Source organism: Populus trichocarpa, chromosome 13, assembly GCF_000002775.5.
Source record: "Populus trichocarpa isolate Nisqually-1 chromosome 13, P.trichocarpa_v4.1, whole genome shotgun sequence".
NCBI classification, from domain to species: Eukaryota; Viridiplantae; Streptophyta; class Magnoliopsida; order Malpighiales; family Salicaceae; genus Populus; species Populus trichocarpa.
In genome coordinates, this window is record NC_037297.2 from 14,805,601 (window position 1) to 14,822,738 (window position 17,138).

The following is a 17,138-nucleotide window of genomic DNA, read 5'->3' on the forward strand; positions in this document are numbered from 1 at the left end:
TATTTAAGGTTAAATTATCACTCCTAAATTTATTAATAGATATCTCAAAGAAAACGTGGTTTCAATAATTAAACCACATAATCACAACCCTTATATGAATGTGTCTGATTCCCATATGACTACTTTTTCTGTTATAAATATAAAAAGAAAAACATTATTGAGGAATCTCTCTTAATTAAGAAAGAGAGCCTTTAATACAATAATCATACTGCCCTTCTCTCCATCGGGGCCCCGCCACCGCCACCGCCACACATCAAACGAACTCTGTATGCAGGTAACACCCCCAGGCAAGCCGCAAACAAGAATAGCCCTCCACTCTCTATTTTGCCGACCCCATATCTATTTTGTAAGTTAAGCAACAACCACCACAAGCTTTGAATCATATCATAGAGACAGTTTGAAAACCAAGCCTATACTCCCTCAGTAAACTCTTAATTTCCCTCCTCTTTCCTCGACCACTGAACTTCTTAGAGATCCAAGTCAAAAAACTTAAAACATACGAGTAGGGAAACACTCATAGAAGCCAAATGAAGCAGAGTTGCAAGATCTCTTTGGAACTTTATTTCCCTGCCGCCGCTCCTTATTTCTTGTTATCATGCCATCCACTTTTCCAAGTACCAGTACCTCCCACCATGAGCACCCAACCCAGAGAATTTACCAACCCTCCAGGTCTTATTAGCATTAAATACTGGATTTCCTACGTGCAAATACTGAATATAGGAGCTTGATTCATCTGCGTGTGGCTGCACCTTGTGAAAACACTTCTTTTTGGCAGAGAGTTGAATTGATTTCTTGCCGCCCTTTCTTTTGCTACTTGAAGCGTATGACAAAAACAAATGTGAACAAGCAGTTATACAAAACACGTAAATTAGTAACCATATATCAGGTGTTAAAAACACTAACCATAGCATCAGACAAACACAGTTCCACATAGGGTGGAAGAGAGTGGTGGCAACTTTGAATTTTGGGGATTTGATACTGTGATTATAGGTCAAATGGAGCATAAGTGGGAACCACCTTCCGAGACAGTCTGCAAATACAGAAGGTTGTTATTGTTCAGATGAAGCGCACAGCTACTGATTAAACCAGCATCCAAGTGCAGTAATTTGGGAGTGCAAACTCCATGCAAAGCTAAAAGCAGCCCTTCTATTCGTTCTTAAAGTTCGCAACAAATATGTCAACGAGAAAATCTGTAAGTTACTATGTCAACCAAAAACATGCCATTTGACTTGTGAAGATTGGAATAAAAATAATGACTTGGCATTCTGCAAAAGGGTAAAAAGACCAATTCATATGCATCAGAATATAGATGCCAGTGACACGAAAATTTCATTTCCACTCAGGTGTATGACCATGAAGAACAAGCAGCACAGTGAATCACTTTTATCACATCCAATAATGTCATATAGACAACAGAAATTCCATGGTTAATACAGCACTAAATAAGTCACCAGTCACTGGCACAAGAGCATTGCATAACTCCACTTCCCCGTGTCCCAAAAAGGATGATTAGCCTAACCAGTACACTCTGACTGAGTGATCACCTTACAAGCAATGCAATGTGCCATTTTCCCGCAAATAGTTTAATAGATTTAATGATTTTTCTATTCTGTTAACTAACAATGATCAAATATGATCATCAACCAACACGCACCAGTGCTTGAGAAATTTGAAGGATTGCATTTTAATAAATCTCCAAAGTTTTCCTTTCATTCGACAATATTATCAAGAAAAATAGTAAGAAATAATTATAAAAATTAGAAGAAGAAAGAGGGGGGAAATCACTAACCAAGCTTCTGGGATAAGCTCAAGATTTAGCCATTCTTGTCACCAATAATCTCCACAGGAACAAGCTCCATCCTTAAAATGATGGAAACGACATGCATCCCTGACAACTATCTCCCTACTTACCAGCTTTGAGATGAGCTTGATTGCAGCATGACAGTTGTCGCATGCCCGAAGATTCTTTGTTATCCTAAGGGTTGTTCCAGGGGGAGTACTGATGAGGCCATAAGCAATCGCTAGTCTCTCACTATGATTACAAAGTGTCTCCTCTGTTTCCTCATAATTCAAATCATGCAGGACAGATTCTGTATGGGGGACAAATCCAGCTTCCTTTAATCTTCTCTCTAAATCCTCAACTTCCTCAAAAATCTCTTTGGATCTTGGATGCGTCTTATCTCCAGCCTGAAATGCCTGGAGCTTTCCATTGATCTCAATCACACTATAACCAAGGTGCTTAGTAAGTCCTTTCTCCCTCATTAACACCCGTACCTTTGCAACACAATCCCATAAGCAAGAAGAAGCATAGAGGTTTGACAGCTGAACATAATGCCCCGTGTTGTATGGATCTAATGAGAAAAGTCGTTCAGCTGCATACTCCCCTAGTGTCACATGGCGATGGATCTTGCATGCACTCAAAAGGGCTCCCCACACACTTACACCTGGTTCAATTGGCATGTTCATGACAAAATTATAAGCTCGATCTAAATGGCCTGCACGCCCAAGAAGATCCACCACACATGCATAATGTTGGTGCCTTGGTTCAATCCCATAATCTCTCATGCGGTGGAAGAGGTCCCAACCTTCTTCTACAAGACCTGAATTTTTGCATGCTGTGAGGAGCCCAACAAAGGTGACATCATTTGGGGACACCCCAGCTTGCCTCATTGCATGAAAAAGAATGATAGATTCCCGACCTTGCCCATGTAATCCATATCCCACCATCATCGCACTCCACACAACAACATCTTTATCTGGTATTCTGTCAAAAACAAAGCGAGCCATATCTACACTTCCACATTTTGCATACGTGTCAATGAGGGAAGTATTGACAATCACATCATTTCTAAACTCACTCATGCTGATATACTCATCCATCCATCTTGCTAATTCAAGAGAACCTATTTGTGCACAAGCTGCAATGCTAGAAGTCACAGTAATAGAATCTGGTCTTATATTTTTACTTTTCATTAGACGGAACAGTTCAATAGCGTCCTCGGCATACCCATTTTTCACATAACCAGAAATCATTGCATTCCAAAATATCAAACTTGGGTTCTCCACCTGGTTAAAAAATAATCTAGCAACCATAACGTGCCCACATTTTGCATACAAAGAGGTAAGAGAAATGAGCAAATCAAATTCACATTCAAGTCCCATTTTAATCACGCAACCATGAATAGATTTGCCATGTTCCAAATCCTCTACATCTGTATATGCTCTAAGAACGCTCACAAGCGCTATCCAATCTGGTCTCACATTTGTTTTCCTCATTTCACTAAAAATCCGCAAGGCTTCAATAGGCTGTCCATTCTGCGCATACCCAGAAATAATAGAGGTCCAAGAAACAATAGTCCTATCAACTAGCCTACCAAAAACAGCATTAGCTCGCACAATCTCTCCACATTTTGCATACAATGCCACAAGACCGTTCTGCACAAACACATCCGATTCAAACCCATGTCTAAATATCTGCCCATGTACCCTCCTCCCCATTTCAAGAGCCGGCAAGGCACTGCAAGCTTTGAGAACACAAGGAAAACTGAACCCATCAGGACTAACACACGCAACTTGCATTCTTGCATACATTTCAATAGCATGACCAAAGAAACCATGCCTAGAATAACACCTAACAATCGCATTCCACAAAAACACGTCTGGGTCAGGAAATTTATCAAACAACTTACGTGCACAGCTAACTTCTCCTATATTCGAAGCCTTGTTAACTAATTTTGCTATCAAGAAACCACCATATTGCAACCCCGTTACTAATAACTTAGCATAGATTTGGTTCAAGTGGGTTTTGTGTATCGAATCATCGATTAATGACGCGTAGAATTTGTCAGGTTTGAAGGTACTTTCATTGCAGTCATCCTTGTTGTTGTTGAAGTGGGTTGTTAAATTGAGAGATGAAGAATAATGGGTTTCGAGGAATTTGAGAGTGGAGGCGGGAAATCTAAATGGAGGAGGATCCAACGGTCGAATTTTAAAGGGTTGGGGACAGAGAGCAATAAAAGAGAAGACTTTGTTTGGAGGCCTTGTAAGAAATGGCAGAGACGTAGCCATATATGCCTGTCTCTGTTATTAGCTACAAGAAACTAGCAAAGCAAAGTGTTTGTGCCTGCTAAAGACTTCTCATGTGACAAACCAAGTAGGCAAATATTATTTGTATTGATGAAGCAAAGTTTTCATACACAGTTTTTAAAAAATATTGAGCTTCGAATATTCATTTAATTTTTTATATGTTACTTAATAAGATACTTTAACATTTATTTTAAAAAATACTTTTTTATTTTCATTTCACACTATTAGCTAGGAATGTATCTGTGTTTTTTTTCCAGTTATTTTTTTATATGAGATTATTGCAATTTGGTTAGATTTGGGTTTTTTTGTTATTTTTTTTAAATCTATTTATTTATCAGTTATAACATATTAGATTTATTAGTAATTAAACTTATTAATTTTATTCAATTTGTTTTTATGATTAAGTTATATATTTGACATGTTCATCCAGTTGAACTTAACATAAATAATTTCAGGTATAGGTTGTTTAAAATTTAAGTACTTGTTATGTTTTTGAATTTTTTATGTAAATATTAAAAATAAATTTAAAAAATATTATTTTAATATATTTTTAACAAAATAAATATTTTTACAAACAACACACTCTTCAATGTACCAAAAACAAACAAAACTCAATTACCGAACATACTTTAAAACTAACTTTGATCACATGAAACGACATCGTACCAAAGCAAACAATAACTCCAGAGTCATGTCCGAAGCTCTCATATCTTGATCCCTCTTTCCTCTTCTCTCCATCATCGTCAACGATGCATCAAAATCAAATCTTTCCATTTTTTCTCTTCCATTAACAAAACCAAACCCAAATGGAGAAACACATAGAAAACTTCTTAAACAAAGTCTCATTGGTTTTTATAACCATAGCCACAATCACCCTTCTTTACCTTTACCTTCATACCCCAGAAACATGTATCCCACCAAACACACCCATCACAAAACCCCACCTCAAATTTCCTTCTTCTACATGTGACCCTTCTTTAAACCACCCTTACACTGATCCTACCAAGAAAAGACTGAAACTTTGGTCCTCAAAATCTTGGCTTTCACAAGTCTCTTCTTTCACAATTTTCTTTCAAAGTTTGAATCTTTTGAATAATAAAACCAAAGTACTTTGTGTTTCAGCTGGTGCTGGACATGAAGTGATGGCATTGAATAACATGGGTGTTAGTGATGTTACTGGCGTTGAGATAGTGGATTCTTTGCCATTAGTTAAAAGGGCTGACCCCAATAACTTGCCCTTTTTTGATGGGGTTTTTGATTTGGCTTTTAGTGCTCATTTAGAAGAGGCTTTGTTTCCCTTAAGGATTGTTGGGGAGATGGAGAGGACTGTGAGGAATGGCGGGGTTTGTGTGGTTGCTGTAAAGGAGTGTGGTGGAGAGGAGGTGGATGCGATTGCTAGGTTGTTTAGGAAGTCTATGTTTGTTGGGGCTGAGAATGTTACATTGATTGGGATGAGGATGACCAGGATTATTATGAGAGTTGGCATTTCTTCTTCATCATGATTTTCTTTGGTAATTATGCTACTTGTTTACTTGATTTGATTTGATTGCATCAGTTTTGATGATTTTGACAATTACTGTGGTTTTCTTCTGATAATGAAAATTAGTAGTCTTTGTTGACATTAATCCAAAACTGAAACTTAATAATCTTTGGCAAATAGCAATGGATGTGGAAAATTCATCTGGGAAGAAAAAAGGAAGCTTTGTTTGACCATTGGAATTATTGAAGCTCCTAAAATTCTGAATATGTTCATGACTTTTGTAGAAATTAAGATTGGAGAAGTTAGTTTTTGTATGTTTCATGTTTCTTCACACTCTTGCAGTGGCTCAAATGGTATCAGTTCTGAATCTGACTAGAGAGTTTCTTTATACATGAATTGTATTTGTGTCTCTAGTTTGTGTCCTTGTTCCTCAGAGTGGAGAATCAGGAGACTGCAGTGCTGGTATTTTTCTTAGTTCAGTAACTGCACTGTGATTTTATTATGCCATCTGCTTTATCTTGCATCTTTTGTGCTGGTTTTTTATATATGAAACGAAACTAACAATTATTAACATTTGTAATTGGATGTGCATGATTAGTATGACTAAATTTAGATATAATCATAACATTGTATAAATGAATTGATATGATTTTGTTGGTTTACTAGTTGGTAAATAACTTTGTCCTGTCAAAATTGCTTCTGTAGTTTTCTGTGCCAGTCAAAGAAAGGCTTCAAGAGGCATAATTACTGTCTGCCCATGAAAAAGAGCAAATTGAGTGTTGGCAAGTACACCATATTTCCATTGATGATCAGCAATATGTTTGGAATGAAGCTCAGCTGTTTACCTGCTTTAGCAAATGGAGTTTGGCGGTGGAGGAAGTCACAATTAGCCATTAGACATCAATTTTTTCAGAGATATGGGGCACTTCAGTGTCAGATTTATGACATGGCACTCACTCGAAGTGTTCCTAAAAAGTGCAGTAAGATTTTCGTACAGAGTTCTGATATTGTTTGTCCTTGAATATTAACTCCAGCTGTCTATTCCTGTAGTACATACAAGGCAGGCATTTAGTTTTGCTTCCATGTCCATTTTTCTTCAAGATTCAGTATTAGGTTGCACAGAAAAAGTAAGTCTCCTGTAATTCATTGTAGATTTAGGTGTTTCTTTCTAGTTTCATCATTGCAATGACGGTATTTCGTAGACCAAGTTATTATGTTTATCTGTGTCTTTACCCTGTATTTTTGTTTCTGTATTCTGTTCTGTTAGAATTCCATCTTCACGATCCTCGCTGCTCTATTCGCCAACGCTTTGCACCTTTTAAACCTTTCACTGAGCCAAAGTTTCTTCATTAGCATCAAACCAGGTATTCATCTCCAAAATGAAAATCAATTGGGTTAAGTGGAAACAACCAGCCAAAAGTTTCGTTGGGCGTAAGATAACCTTATTCCAACCCATTCTATTAAGAAACCTCAAAAGTTTGTAAACCTGTCAGCACCTGACTAACCATGGTTGAATTAACAGCTACAAATACAACGAAGTGTTCATATCAGAGTTCAATACACTAGAGCTCATTAGCGCACAAAAATCGCATAAAGGTATTTGTTACACCTGGGGGATGGAGCTATAATGGAACTATTCCATCTAAAGCATGGATGAACAGAAGGCTTATCGAGGGGTACCATTAAGCCAACCCGCTATCTTGATGCATTAGGAAATTTAGCAATCTTGAAAGCTTGAGTAATCCCATGAACTATGAACTCCTTGGATGAGAAGATTTCTGGTGCTGCAATCTCTACTCCATTAATGGCCAAACCCTGTGTCACACCAACACCTTTAGTAATCTTAAGATCTTCATCAGGGAGCAGCGTCCTCAGCCGTTGTTTATCTGGCAATGCAGCAAGTTCTATGTACGTAGCCCTTTGAGGCAGTATGTGCAACCTCACAATCTTCTCAAGCATTGGTGATGAAGATGCCACAAACTCAAGTTCTGGAGGAGCAAAGATTGTTACAGAACTCAAGTTCTTGTGATCGGCAAGAATCCTATCAAGAACAGAATTCAATCCAATTGCAAATGACACGAATCTGTGGGAGCTAAGCAAATGGATAATCCTGGTCCATTCCAAAATGATCCTGGGGCCATTAGCATCTGAAACTAAACTGGAATTGGCATCACAAATTGGAGCTTGAATAGACTCCCATCCAAAGTAGACATCTTTAGACCTCAATGATGAAAATGGTGCAAGAACACCATGAATTGTAATCCGTCTTTCAAGAACCATGTCAGGGTGAGATACCAATACATGATTGATCTCTGCCAGTCTTTCTTTTGCATCAATCTTGGTTACAGCAAGTTTCTTTCGATCAACAAGTGTTGGGAAGCAACTGCCTTGAGGTTTCTTGAAGACATCCTCCATGGATAGTTTCAAAGGAGAGGTGTGGTATTGAAGGAGATTTTTCAAGAACCAGGGAGGGAGGGAGGTGTTAACGAGGGAAGAATCTTTAATGGCAAAGATGGTTGTGTTAGGAGATAAAAAGAACATTTCAGGGGAAATCAAGAGAAGGGTAGCCATGATATTGAACCCGGATTCCCTTAGAGTTCTTGATGCATTCAATGAGAGGTAATTGCTTGTTGGTCTGGTTGGTCTCGTTGCATTGTTGGATGGTGAATTCATTGCGGTGGAGATTGCTATGAATGCCAAGACTGCAGAGGCAATGAAGTAGACTGGTGCATGCCACCAATGGGAGCAAGAAGCCATTGATCTGCAGGGAAGTTCTTGATTGAAGAAGAGACTGGGAAAGAAGATGGTCGCTTTCAAATATGGGTTAAAGACACGTTTGTTATCATTTGTGCTTCATTTCTAGGGACTGTAAATGTGGCCTGAACCGTAAGCCCGTTTAATTTAGAGACTAAACCTACTGCATTTGATTCCACTCCCTTTTCAGTTCATTGTTTGGTAATTAGATCCTACCCACAGGATATCCGACATAATCCATCATGGTTGAATCAGAATACCTGATATAATTAGGATCAATCCATCTACCCAACCTGCTTGAATCAAGATTTAGTAAGTTAAAATTTGATTACTATAACATAAGGGAAAAAGAGGGAAAACGATTAATTTTCAAACCAAAACAAACACCCTTAATGGTGGATTATGCTCCCATGTCACTGTCAATTCCTCCATCATGACTTTAGAGGGCGATCAGTTTTTTTAGCATGAAAAGGTAGATCTTGGTATGCACTGGCTACCTAAGATTCAACCCTACTAGAGGCTCGCAGCCTGATATGTGCTGTCATAACCAAATTCCAAACTTGAATTTGGTGTCTAGCAATTGGCATCAGATTCAGCTATAGTCAATGGTAGCTCTGGAAATTTGTATTGATGAGAATCAAGACTTGGTGGGGACATTAACAAATTTTCTAGTTTAGGGCACATGACAGAAGTGATCCTTCTGTGCCCAGCAAATAATTAAGGGCCTAGTTAATTAATTATAATTTATTAGGAGTGGAAAATTAGTTGAGATCTTGCTTTTCAGTAACTGGTCCTGCCTCTAGTGTCTTTGATAGCTTGACCTAAACTCCTCTTGGCATTTATTCGGGTAGTTTTTGCCTTTGCCACCCCAGATTTAACATTCTAGAAAGAGGGATTACAGCTTAGCAAGATGTCCGACGATACTTACATAAATAATTTTTTAAAAATAAAAAATATTATTTTAATATATTTTCAAATAAAAAACACTTTAAATAACAAATATTTTTTCTCCTGTAAAATAAAATAAAATAAAAAGCAAGTCAATTTATTAAAGTCCAAGTACACCAAACCCATGCTCCAGTGACATACCAGTGCTAGCTCATCAGTATGAACCGTCCTTGAAGACAAATCTCAACAATTCCATAGCACTAGTGGCTTTCACACTGCCATGTTCTGTTCCCACACATTTGGAATACTTCTAAACTGGCAAAGTACCAAACCAGTCCTCCTCATGGGAACATCACACGTTCACACTGTTCTGTAGCTTTTTAATCAAATTAAAAAAGTGGATCACCTGATACATCTTATAACAAAATCTGCAGCAAGTAGAATCTTTGCGCTTAGATCTGCATATTGGATCAACATTGACTTGAAGTGATCGAGAGTGAAAAGAATAATGGGCAAACCTCAAATTAGTCCCCAAGCAATAACCCAAATCTCATCAAGTCCCCCCAACAATCTGAATGGAATCATCAACAGATATAAATAGTTTAGGGACTTTTTTGAGGTTTCCCAAGAATTTTGATGAGCCAAGCTACCCACCAGATGCCATATGTCAGAGGATCGCCTGGGACAAAAGCTGAGGCCTGAAGGGCATCAGATTACCTTCGTCTCTCAGAGAAATACAAAAGGCATGATCAAAGAATTCTTTTGATGATAAAGTTGCATTTCTCTCTTCCAAGAAAAGTGTACAGGATTTCTCAATTCCTTCGATTTCTCCTGTAAGAACTAATTATCAGCTTTTTTAATTGGCAAATCAAGCCAAAGATCCACACCAGAAACACCAGAATGTTTAGAAAAACTTAATCTATATTCACAGTATATAGATTGCTACTAAGAGAGTATATTAATACAAGATGTGTTGTTTTTTATCAAGATCACCGCTTCCTATCAAGCACTCTTTTGATTTTCTACACTCTAACAATCAGAACCAAAAAATGCCTCAAGAAAACCACAGGAATCACCAGATTTTGAACCCCATTACATTACTTTTCACCTTGATCACCATGTCTTTTTCTAGTAACTTTAATATAGCAAAAAACAGCAGCAAAAGTGGCAGTGGCAAGACCACCAATGATAACACCACCACCAGCAACAGACTTATCATATGAATGATGCTTTCCAAGCCTTCTGATCTCAGGAGCTTCAGCTTCAGCTTCTCTTGACTCTGTCTCTTCCTGCAGAGGACTTAATGCAGGCTTCTCTTCTGCTTCAACCCCTTTTGGCTTCACTCCTTCATGTTGAGCTTCAGATTTATCAGCCATAGCTTGAAGTACCAAGATCCCAAGAAAAATCAAGAAATAGAAACCAAATCTAGCCATACTTCACCACCAAAAACAATTAAGTGATACAGCTAGTTAGCTAGAGAAGTAAGATCAGAACAGGAACTTGTTTGAGTTAGTTCTGGGCACTTGGAGGAAGCGAAGGAGATTTGTGGGCTTTATACAAGGAGAGATTTTTGTTTGGCACTATAAGCGTGTGGGCGTGTGGGGTTGTGTGTGGCTTGAAACAGCTGAGAAGGTTCAACTCGTGAAGCTTTTTGGGAGGAGAGATAGCCTGAAAAAGTTCTGTTGGTGGGGGTGTTCGAGAGGTGAAAAATAGGAAAGTATTTATGCAGAGGAGACAGTTGTACCAAACGATGTTTCATTAAATTTTAATTTTTTTATGTTTTTAAATTATTTTAACATAATAATATTAAAGGTGATTTTAAAAAATAAATATTCTTCGCAATTAATAGAAAATGACATGGGAAGACAACTGTCTTCTTGAGGGATCTTTTTCCTTCTTCAGGTTTTTTTTTTATATATTTCAAAAATATTTTTAAAAAAATTTAAAAAAAATTATTTTTTTCTTTACTTTAAATTAATATTTTTCTAGTATTTTTAAATTATTTTAATGCGCTGATATCAAAAATAATTTTTTAAAAATAAAAAAATATTATTTTAATATATTTTTAAATAAAAAACACTTTAAAATATAATTATAACTATACTTCCAAACAAGTGATGGCTTTTACTCTAATTTATTAATGTTTCTTTACTTTTAGTTTTTTACTTTTTAAGGAAATATACTTTAATATTACTTAAAATTTATGGCTCGTTTTTTTTAAAAAAAAAAATAATAACATTATGATTCTATTACTATTAAGGGTCGCAATTTCAAAAGTTGCTTTCAAATGAAAAGGATTTGATTTGCGTCAAACCCTTTATGGTTTTATATTGAAAAATATTAGATAAAAAAAAAAAAACTAAAACGCGTTGGCTGTGTAATATGCAATCGGCACTGTTTACATTAACAAAACAATGTGGAAGATACTGTGTTTTTTATAATTTATTTTGGATGATCTGATTATAAATGAAAACTAATTAATTTTGATTTTTTAAATAATAGTGGAATTGGAAGAAAATAGACCAAAATTAAAAAAGCTTCAAAAAAAGACAGTGTACCACTGATTATGTGAAAAATACATTTAAATTCTTAAACTTTAAAAATAACATAAATTATATAATTTAGGTCCCTTAAATTTTAAACAAAATCAGTTTTGATATAAAAATTTATTTGTATTGTTTTTTCAAACCTTATTTATAAAGAGAAGAGAGAGAAGATTCGTTGAATTTTGATGATGAGAGAAAAATAAACTCTCATTTGGGTAACATGAGATAAGAAGAGCTTAATGATGGTTGTTACAATATTGCTTGAAATAACATATCTAAGCTGAGGAAGATAAATCTAGCTCGATTTAATTTGTGTTTTTAGACTTTTTTTGTGTATTTTGAGTTGATGGTTTGGTTTGTGGGTATTTCAAAGGTATTAGTAAGGTGTTTTTAGGTTAAAATGGCTTGAAAATTGGGTTTTGGGGATAAAAAAAGAGCTATCCTGATTTTTCGACCACCACAATAGTAGCCAAAATCTAGGTCTGCAAACAACGTGTCACCTGTTAGTTTTTTCCCATGATAAGTAGGGACAAATCGTCCACCCATTTAAAATATCAATAAAAAAAAACTTAGGTATGCGAGCCTAGGCTTAAAGACCCTCCCTCATGTGTGGCCCTATGGCCTACTCATTATTTATTTTTATTGGTATTGCTGATCTGTGATATTTTTTTAATTTTCTTATTTTTTTTATAGAGATTATTAAATTATTTTGTGGTATTTAATTAGTGAGCATTTGGAGGTAATGATTACCTTTTCTTAAAAATTCATACCTCGCCCGCAAATATATCAAACTAGCTTGAACTTTGCAAGGGTAAATCTTACCTCCGTTATCTTTCTAACAAACATAACCCAAGTATAAATAATGTATTTCACTTGTAAAGTATCTCACATGTCGTTTGAATATTATTATACAATTATTAACAAAATCAGACCCCAAAGTTTAAAAATTATAATTTAAAAGAAATCCTAATTCTTTTTTCTTTCTTTTCAATTGAACCATATTATTTTCAATGTATTGCTTCTAATAATCACTTATAATAATAATAATAATTAAGAAAAATTATTTATAATATCTTATTGTTTTATCGAAATTATATTTAATTGTTGATTTTTTTAAAATTACAATTTATATTTTTGATAAGTGTAAAATAGACTAATATAATAATTTAAGATATAAACTGATTAGACCCAACAAAATTCTTATTATAAAGTGTAATTTTTTAAAAGTTGATAAGCATATATAATCTTGACTAAATTAAAGAATGATAACTGGGGTAATTTTTATTAATTATATTTGATTTATTAATTATTTAGAAAATGCGATTGTGGTTGTTTTTTGAACTGTTTTTTATTTAGAAATATATTAAAATAATATTTTTTTTATTTTTTAAAAATTATTTTTAACATCAATACATCAAAATGATTTAAAAATATCAAAAAAAATTAATTTGAAATAAAAAAATAAAAATAAAAATTAATTTTTTAAAAAAACACCTCTTAACTGCAATAAAAATAAATATCATCATGGATTACAGGTAACGAGGACCATCATGTCAAAATGGGTGGTGGCTGCCATGGTGGGATCCACCAAAATTCCGCAAGGGCCATTGAGGGCATTGCTCACCAACCTTCACAAGATACAGCTACAGATTTTGATGATCCAGAGGAGGATAGCATCGTCACAAGTTGCTTTCAGACGGAAAGCATTTCATTTCGGTCAAACTTTAGTTGCCGTTTTCTAGGGAAAAAAATAGTAATTAACTACACGAGGATAATTGAACTTCTCACAACGGATACCTTTTTTAAAAAAAAATAAATTATACTAACTTTAATTTTTAAAATTTAAAAACACAATTAATTTTGGTTTAAAATTTTATTTTTTTATTTTTCAATCCCTAATTTAAAAAAAATAAAAGAAACACATCAGAATCCAATATTAGAGAGAGAAAGTTTTTATTACCCCGATTCTGACCACAAAAATAATTGATATTGATGTTAAATTATTTTATTTAATAGGGAAGTTCACATTAAAAGTTTTTTTATCTTGAAATTGCCTCGAAAAACATATCTGAGTTCACTAAGACTTTTGGTTTCGGGTTAAATTCAGGTTTTGGGATGGTTTTTTAGATTTTTGGAGGGCATGAATTAATCTATCAAGTTGCTTAAGATGTTTTATAGATGTTTTGAATTAAAAATAAATTGAAAGTAGGTTTTTGGGTTGAAAAAACAAGACAATCAGACGATGTGTCGTTTGGCTTTTTTTTTTCAAAAAATTGGGGCGTATTCCGCCCTATAAAACAAAATTAGGGCCCATGCAGGGTCCTTACTAGATGGGTCAGGCGCGCTTGTTTGGTTTGCCAAGCCCATCAACACCTGGTTTTTTTCTTTAAAAAAAATGGTTTTAAAATTAATGCTTTTCTATATGTAATTTTTAAAAATAATTTTTAAATTTATATTTAAATTAATACTATTTCTCTCTTTGGTTTTGTTTATCTTGCCTCTTTTAAATAATAATTGTTTTTTAGTTATTTTGTATGTATTTAATTTTTTGAGAGATTGTTCTAATTTATCTATAATTGTTTTTTATGTTTTATATAAATGGAACTTATTGTAAAAAATTAAAAATATTTATTTTCAGATAATATTTTTAATATATATAGTCTTGCATAATATTTTTTTGCCCTTTTAATTTATTTAATCAATTTAATTTATATCTATTTTTATTGTTATTTAATTAAATAAAAAATTAATTTTTGTGAAAAAAAATCATAAAAATAATCGGGTCAAAGATCCAAATAAATGCATAAAAAATCATAAAAATAATCAGGACAAAGATCTATATTAATCTGGTTTATACAAAACATAAAAAAATATACAAATTAATGCATAAAAGAAAATCAATTTGCAAGTTTGTTAACATATTATACAAATTATTTTACCTTAAAATAATTTATTATTTACCCCGTAATGTTTGCGGTGTGATTATAATATTGTTTATCATATTTATTTATTTATTTATTTTTAATAGTACAAACAAGAATAAACAACAAATCAATTTTATAAAAATTACTCTCGACATACTTCTTTTATTAAAAATCTATTTCAAATTGTTTTTTTACAGGTATAATTTCTTATTCATCCTAACAAAAATTACTCATATTGTTATTAAATATAGACTAAAATAAAATTGTTTTTTTATAACATAAATCGTTATTTTGTGTGATCTAGAAACACACGGGTAAGTCGCAACAACATAGAATTTAGGAATTGTTTTTTTAATGATTAGAAGGTATTTTTAGATCATATTTCTTACTGTAAAATTAGAAACAAATCATCTAACCAAAGATAAAAATAATAAATAGAGGGTTGATTTAATTGCTAAACAAAGACTCGATGATGAACATGAAAATAATGGTGAAAAATGTTATTGTTTCTTGGATATTTAATTTAGTTGCCTTGCATGGTTGGTCTATTCAAGCTTCCATGCTGTTCTTGCTCGCCCTGTTTATCAGTGGCCAGAATTCATCACTATTTCGGTCTCCATTACAGCTGCAACTTGAAAGCCAACAGTTGGCATTCCCTGGCTGGAAAATATGAGGTCTGTGTATAGTTGTCATTGAATGGTGTTATAAAATCTGTTATTTTTCAAAGAAGCTATACTTACTAGTGGTGTCATTCTTATTTTATTTATTTATTTATTGATAAATTTCATTATATTAATTGTTAATTCCTTTCAATTATGTTAGAGTGACCAAATTAACTACTTTCTCTTTTAATTATAACTTATATTTTTGGTGATTTTTAAAAATACATTTGATATAAAAAAAATATTATATTAATATTTTTTAATAGTTTTAATGTATTAATATCAAGAATAAAAATAAATATTTTAATATATTTTAAAAATATAATTCAATACAAAAGTGACGAGCATGACATCCATCCACCAAAGTGGGCCCTCTAGTAAAGGAGCTAAGAATTCAAAGCAGCCCAATCCACAAACATGTGTGACCTTCATGTGAGGTTCATAATTCATGTCTCACATTTCATCAGCCCTTTTCAATGGCAATTTCTTTGTTTTTTCTTTAAAGCAAAAGATTAAATTCATTCGATTAAAGCATCAATTTATATTTTTTAAGATCTTTTTATATAATTTTGTCACATTTATCTAGACTTTTTTCTTCAATCATATACAAGATATGGTGACTTTTCTAATTTTTTATTTTAAATTATCTTTTAATCATGGCCACGGTTTTAAGAGTGTCTTTTTTTTTTATTAGATAAAAGATAGTTTCAAAAAAAAAAAAACTGGGTTGAGAGTTATGTTAATTGTAAATTGGTTTATGTATTTTTTTCAATTTTATTTTTTAATATTGGATTTTTCTTGAATTTTTTATTTTATTCTTCAATATTTTGTTAATTATGAATTGGTTTTTGTATTTTTTATCATATAATAAAAAAATTAGAATTTGTGATATAGATCGCGGGTTTGGCAGGTTAACTTAATTTTTTTTTCTTTGAATTGTTTTATTTAGAACTACCAAGTCGATAAAATCACATTAAAAAAACTCTCATATCATTTAATTTAAGATTCAAATTAAATAAAGAGTTAGGTTAAAAATCTTTAAATTTTATTTGTTATACCAGGTTTAATGACAAATTTCTTACAATTTATATATTATTTTTTACATTTAAATTTTTTTTGGTTCAAGCCAGAATGTAACACAGAAAATAACCTAATTATTATATGCTATAGCTACTTCATTTGATTTTAACATATATTATTATTTTTTCGCCAACTCCTTTCTCTATCAAACATTCTATGCATTTCCTTAACTTCTCATTCCTTTTTTTTTCCTTCCCCGTTTTCTTTTCCTGGCTTTGAAAGAAGATCTTTTAAAATGCAAAAACAAAAAAATCTAAATTACTTATCGCTTTGATTAAAACTTTTTTTCTTTATTTTTTGAGGTGGTTTTGGTTATAGTTCTTGTTTTTTTTTACAATTAGTTTGGAGGTTCCAAAATTAAGTTTACCTTCATGGTCTAGTTAATTCACAACACCTTCGCTTAGTATATATAATAATTGTTAAATCTCATGTGAAACATGAATGTTTAAGTGCTTATAAGATCAGTGTGTTATTGAATTAACTTATAAGTTATTAAGGTAGTTTGTAGATTTAGGTTTTTCATTGTAAATATTGTAATATGGCATGAATTATAATCTTAATTAATTATATAAGGATTTGACAATAAAAGTCTATGTGGTGGTTCTATTATAATGGTGGTGGGTGACTCATGTATTTTCGGACGGTGTATGTGATCAAATCTGATTATCGTTAATTTTTTGATGTCGTTTGATTCATTTCACTAGAACATTGAGTGTAT

General features: G+C 33.1%; 3 protein-coding genes across 6 annotated transcripts; 1 reads left to right on the forward strand and 2 right to left on the reverse strand.

Annotated features, from left to right (window-relative positions):
• LOC7464709 (pentatricopeptide repeat-containing protein At3g12770) lies at nt 1-4,150 on the reverse strand. 4 transcript variants are annotated; one of them, XR_008057026.1, is made up of 4 exons: nt 1,790-4,150; nt 904-1,030; nt 515-810; nt 1-466 (listed from the first exon to the last, which is right to left on the reverse strand). XR_008057026.1 is itself a non-coding variant. In XM_052446212.1 (2 exons), the coding sequence occupies exon 1, from the start codon at nt 4,066-4,068 to the stop codon at nt 1,828-1,830; it is 2,241 nt and encodes a 746-aa protein (XP_052302172.1). In that variant the 5' UTR covers nt 4,069-4,150; the 3' UTR covers nt 1-1,030; nt 1,790-1,827. The 4 variants fall into 4 exon arrangements, 1 of the variants encoding a protein (XP_052302172.1); XR_008057024.1 differs by having other exon boundaries at nt 1-810; XR_008057025.1 differs by having other exon boundaries at nt 1-813.
• Nucleotides 4,151-4,742: 592 nt separating this feature from the next.
• Nucleotides 4,743-6,805, forward strand: LOC7464710 (uncharacterized). The gene is made up of 2 exons (XM_002319363.4): nt 4,743-5,597; nt 6,272-6,805. Exon 1 carries the CDS (start codon nt 4,893-4,895, stop codon nt 5,586-5,588), a length of 696 nt encoding a protein of 231 aa, XP_002319399.1. The 5' UTR covers nt 4,743-4,892; the 3' UTR covers nt 5,589-5,597; nt 6,272-6,805.
• Nucleotides 6,806-7,261: 456 nt separating this feature from the next.
• Nucleotides 7,262-8,323, reverse strand: LOC7497421 (fasciclin-like arabinogalactan protein 21). The gene has a single exon (XM_002319915.1). The coding sequence runs from the start codon at nt 8,321-8,323 to the stop codon at nt 7,262-7,264; it is 1,062 nt and encodes a 353-aa protein (XP_002319951.1).
• Nucleotides 8,324-17,138: the final 8,815 nt, after the last annotated feature.

What these genes read in the sequence shown, in the direction of transcription:
- LOC7464709 (XM_052446212.1), bottom strand. Translation starts at nt 4,068, where the DNA reads ATGGCTACGTCTCTGCCATTTCTTACAAGGCCTCCAAACAAAGTCTTC.
- LOC7464710 (XM_002319363.4), top strand. Translation starts at nt 4,893, where the DNA reads ATGGAGAAACACATAGAAAACTTCTTAAACAAAGTCTCATTGGTTTTT.
- LOC7497421 (XM_002319915.1), bottom strand. Translation starts at nt 8,323, where the DNA reads ATGGCTTCTTGCTCCCATTGGTGGCATGCACCAGTCTACTTCATTGCC.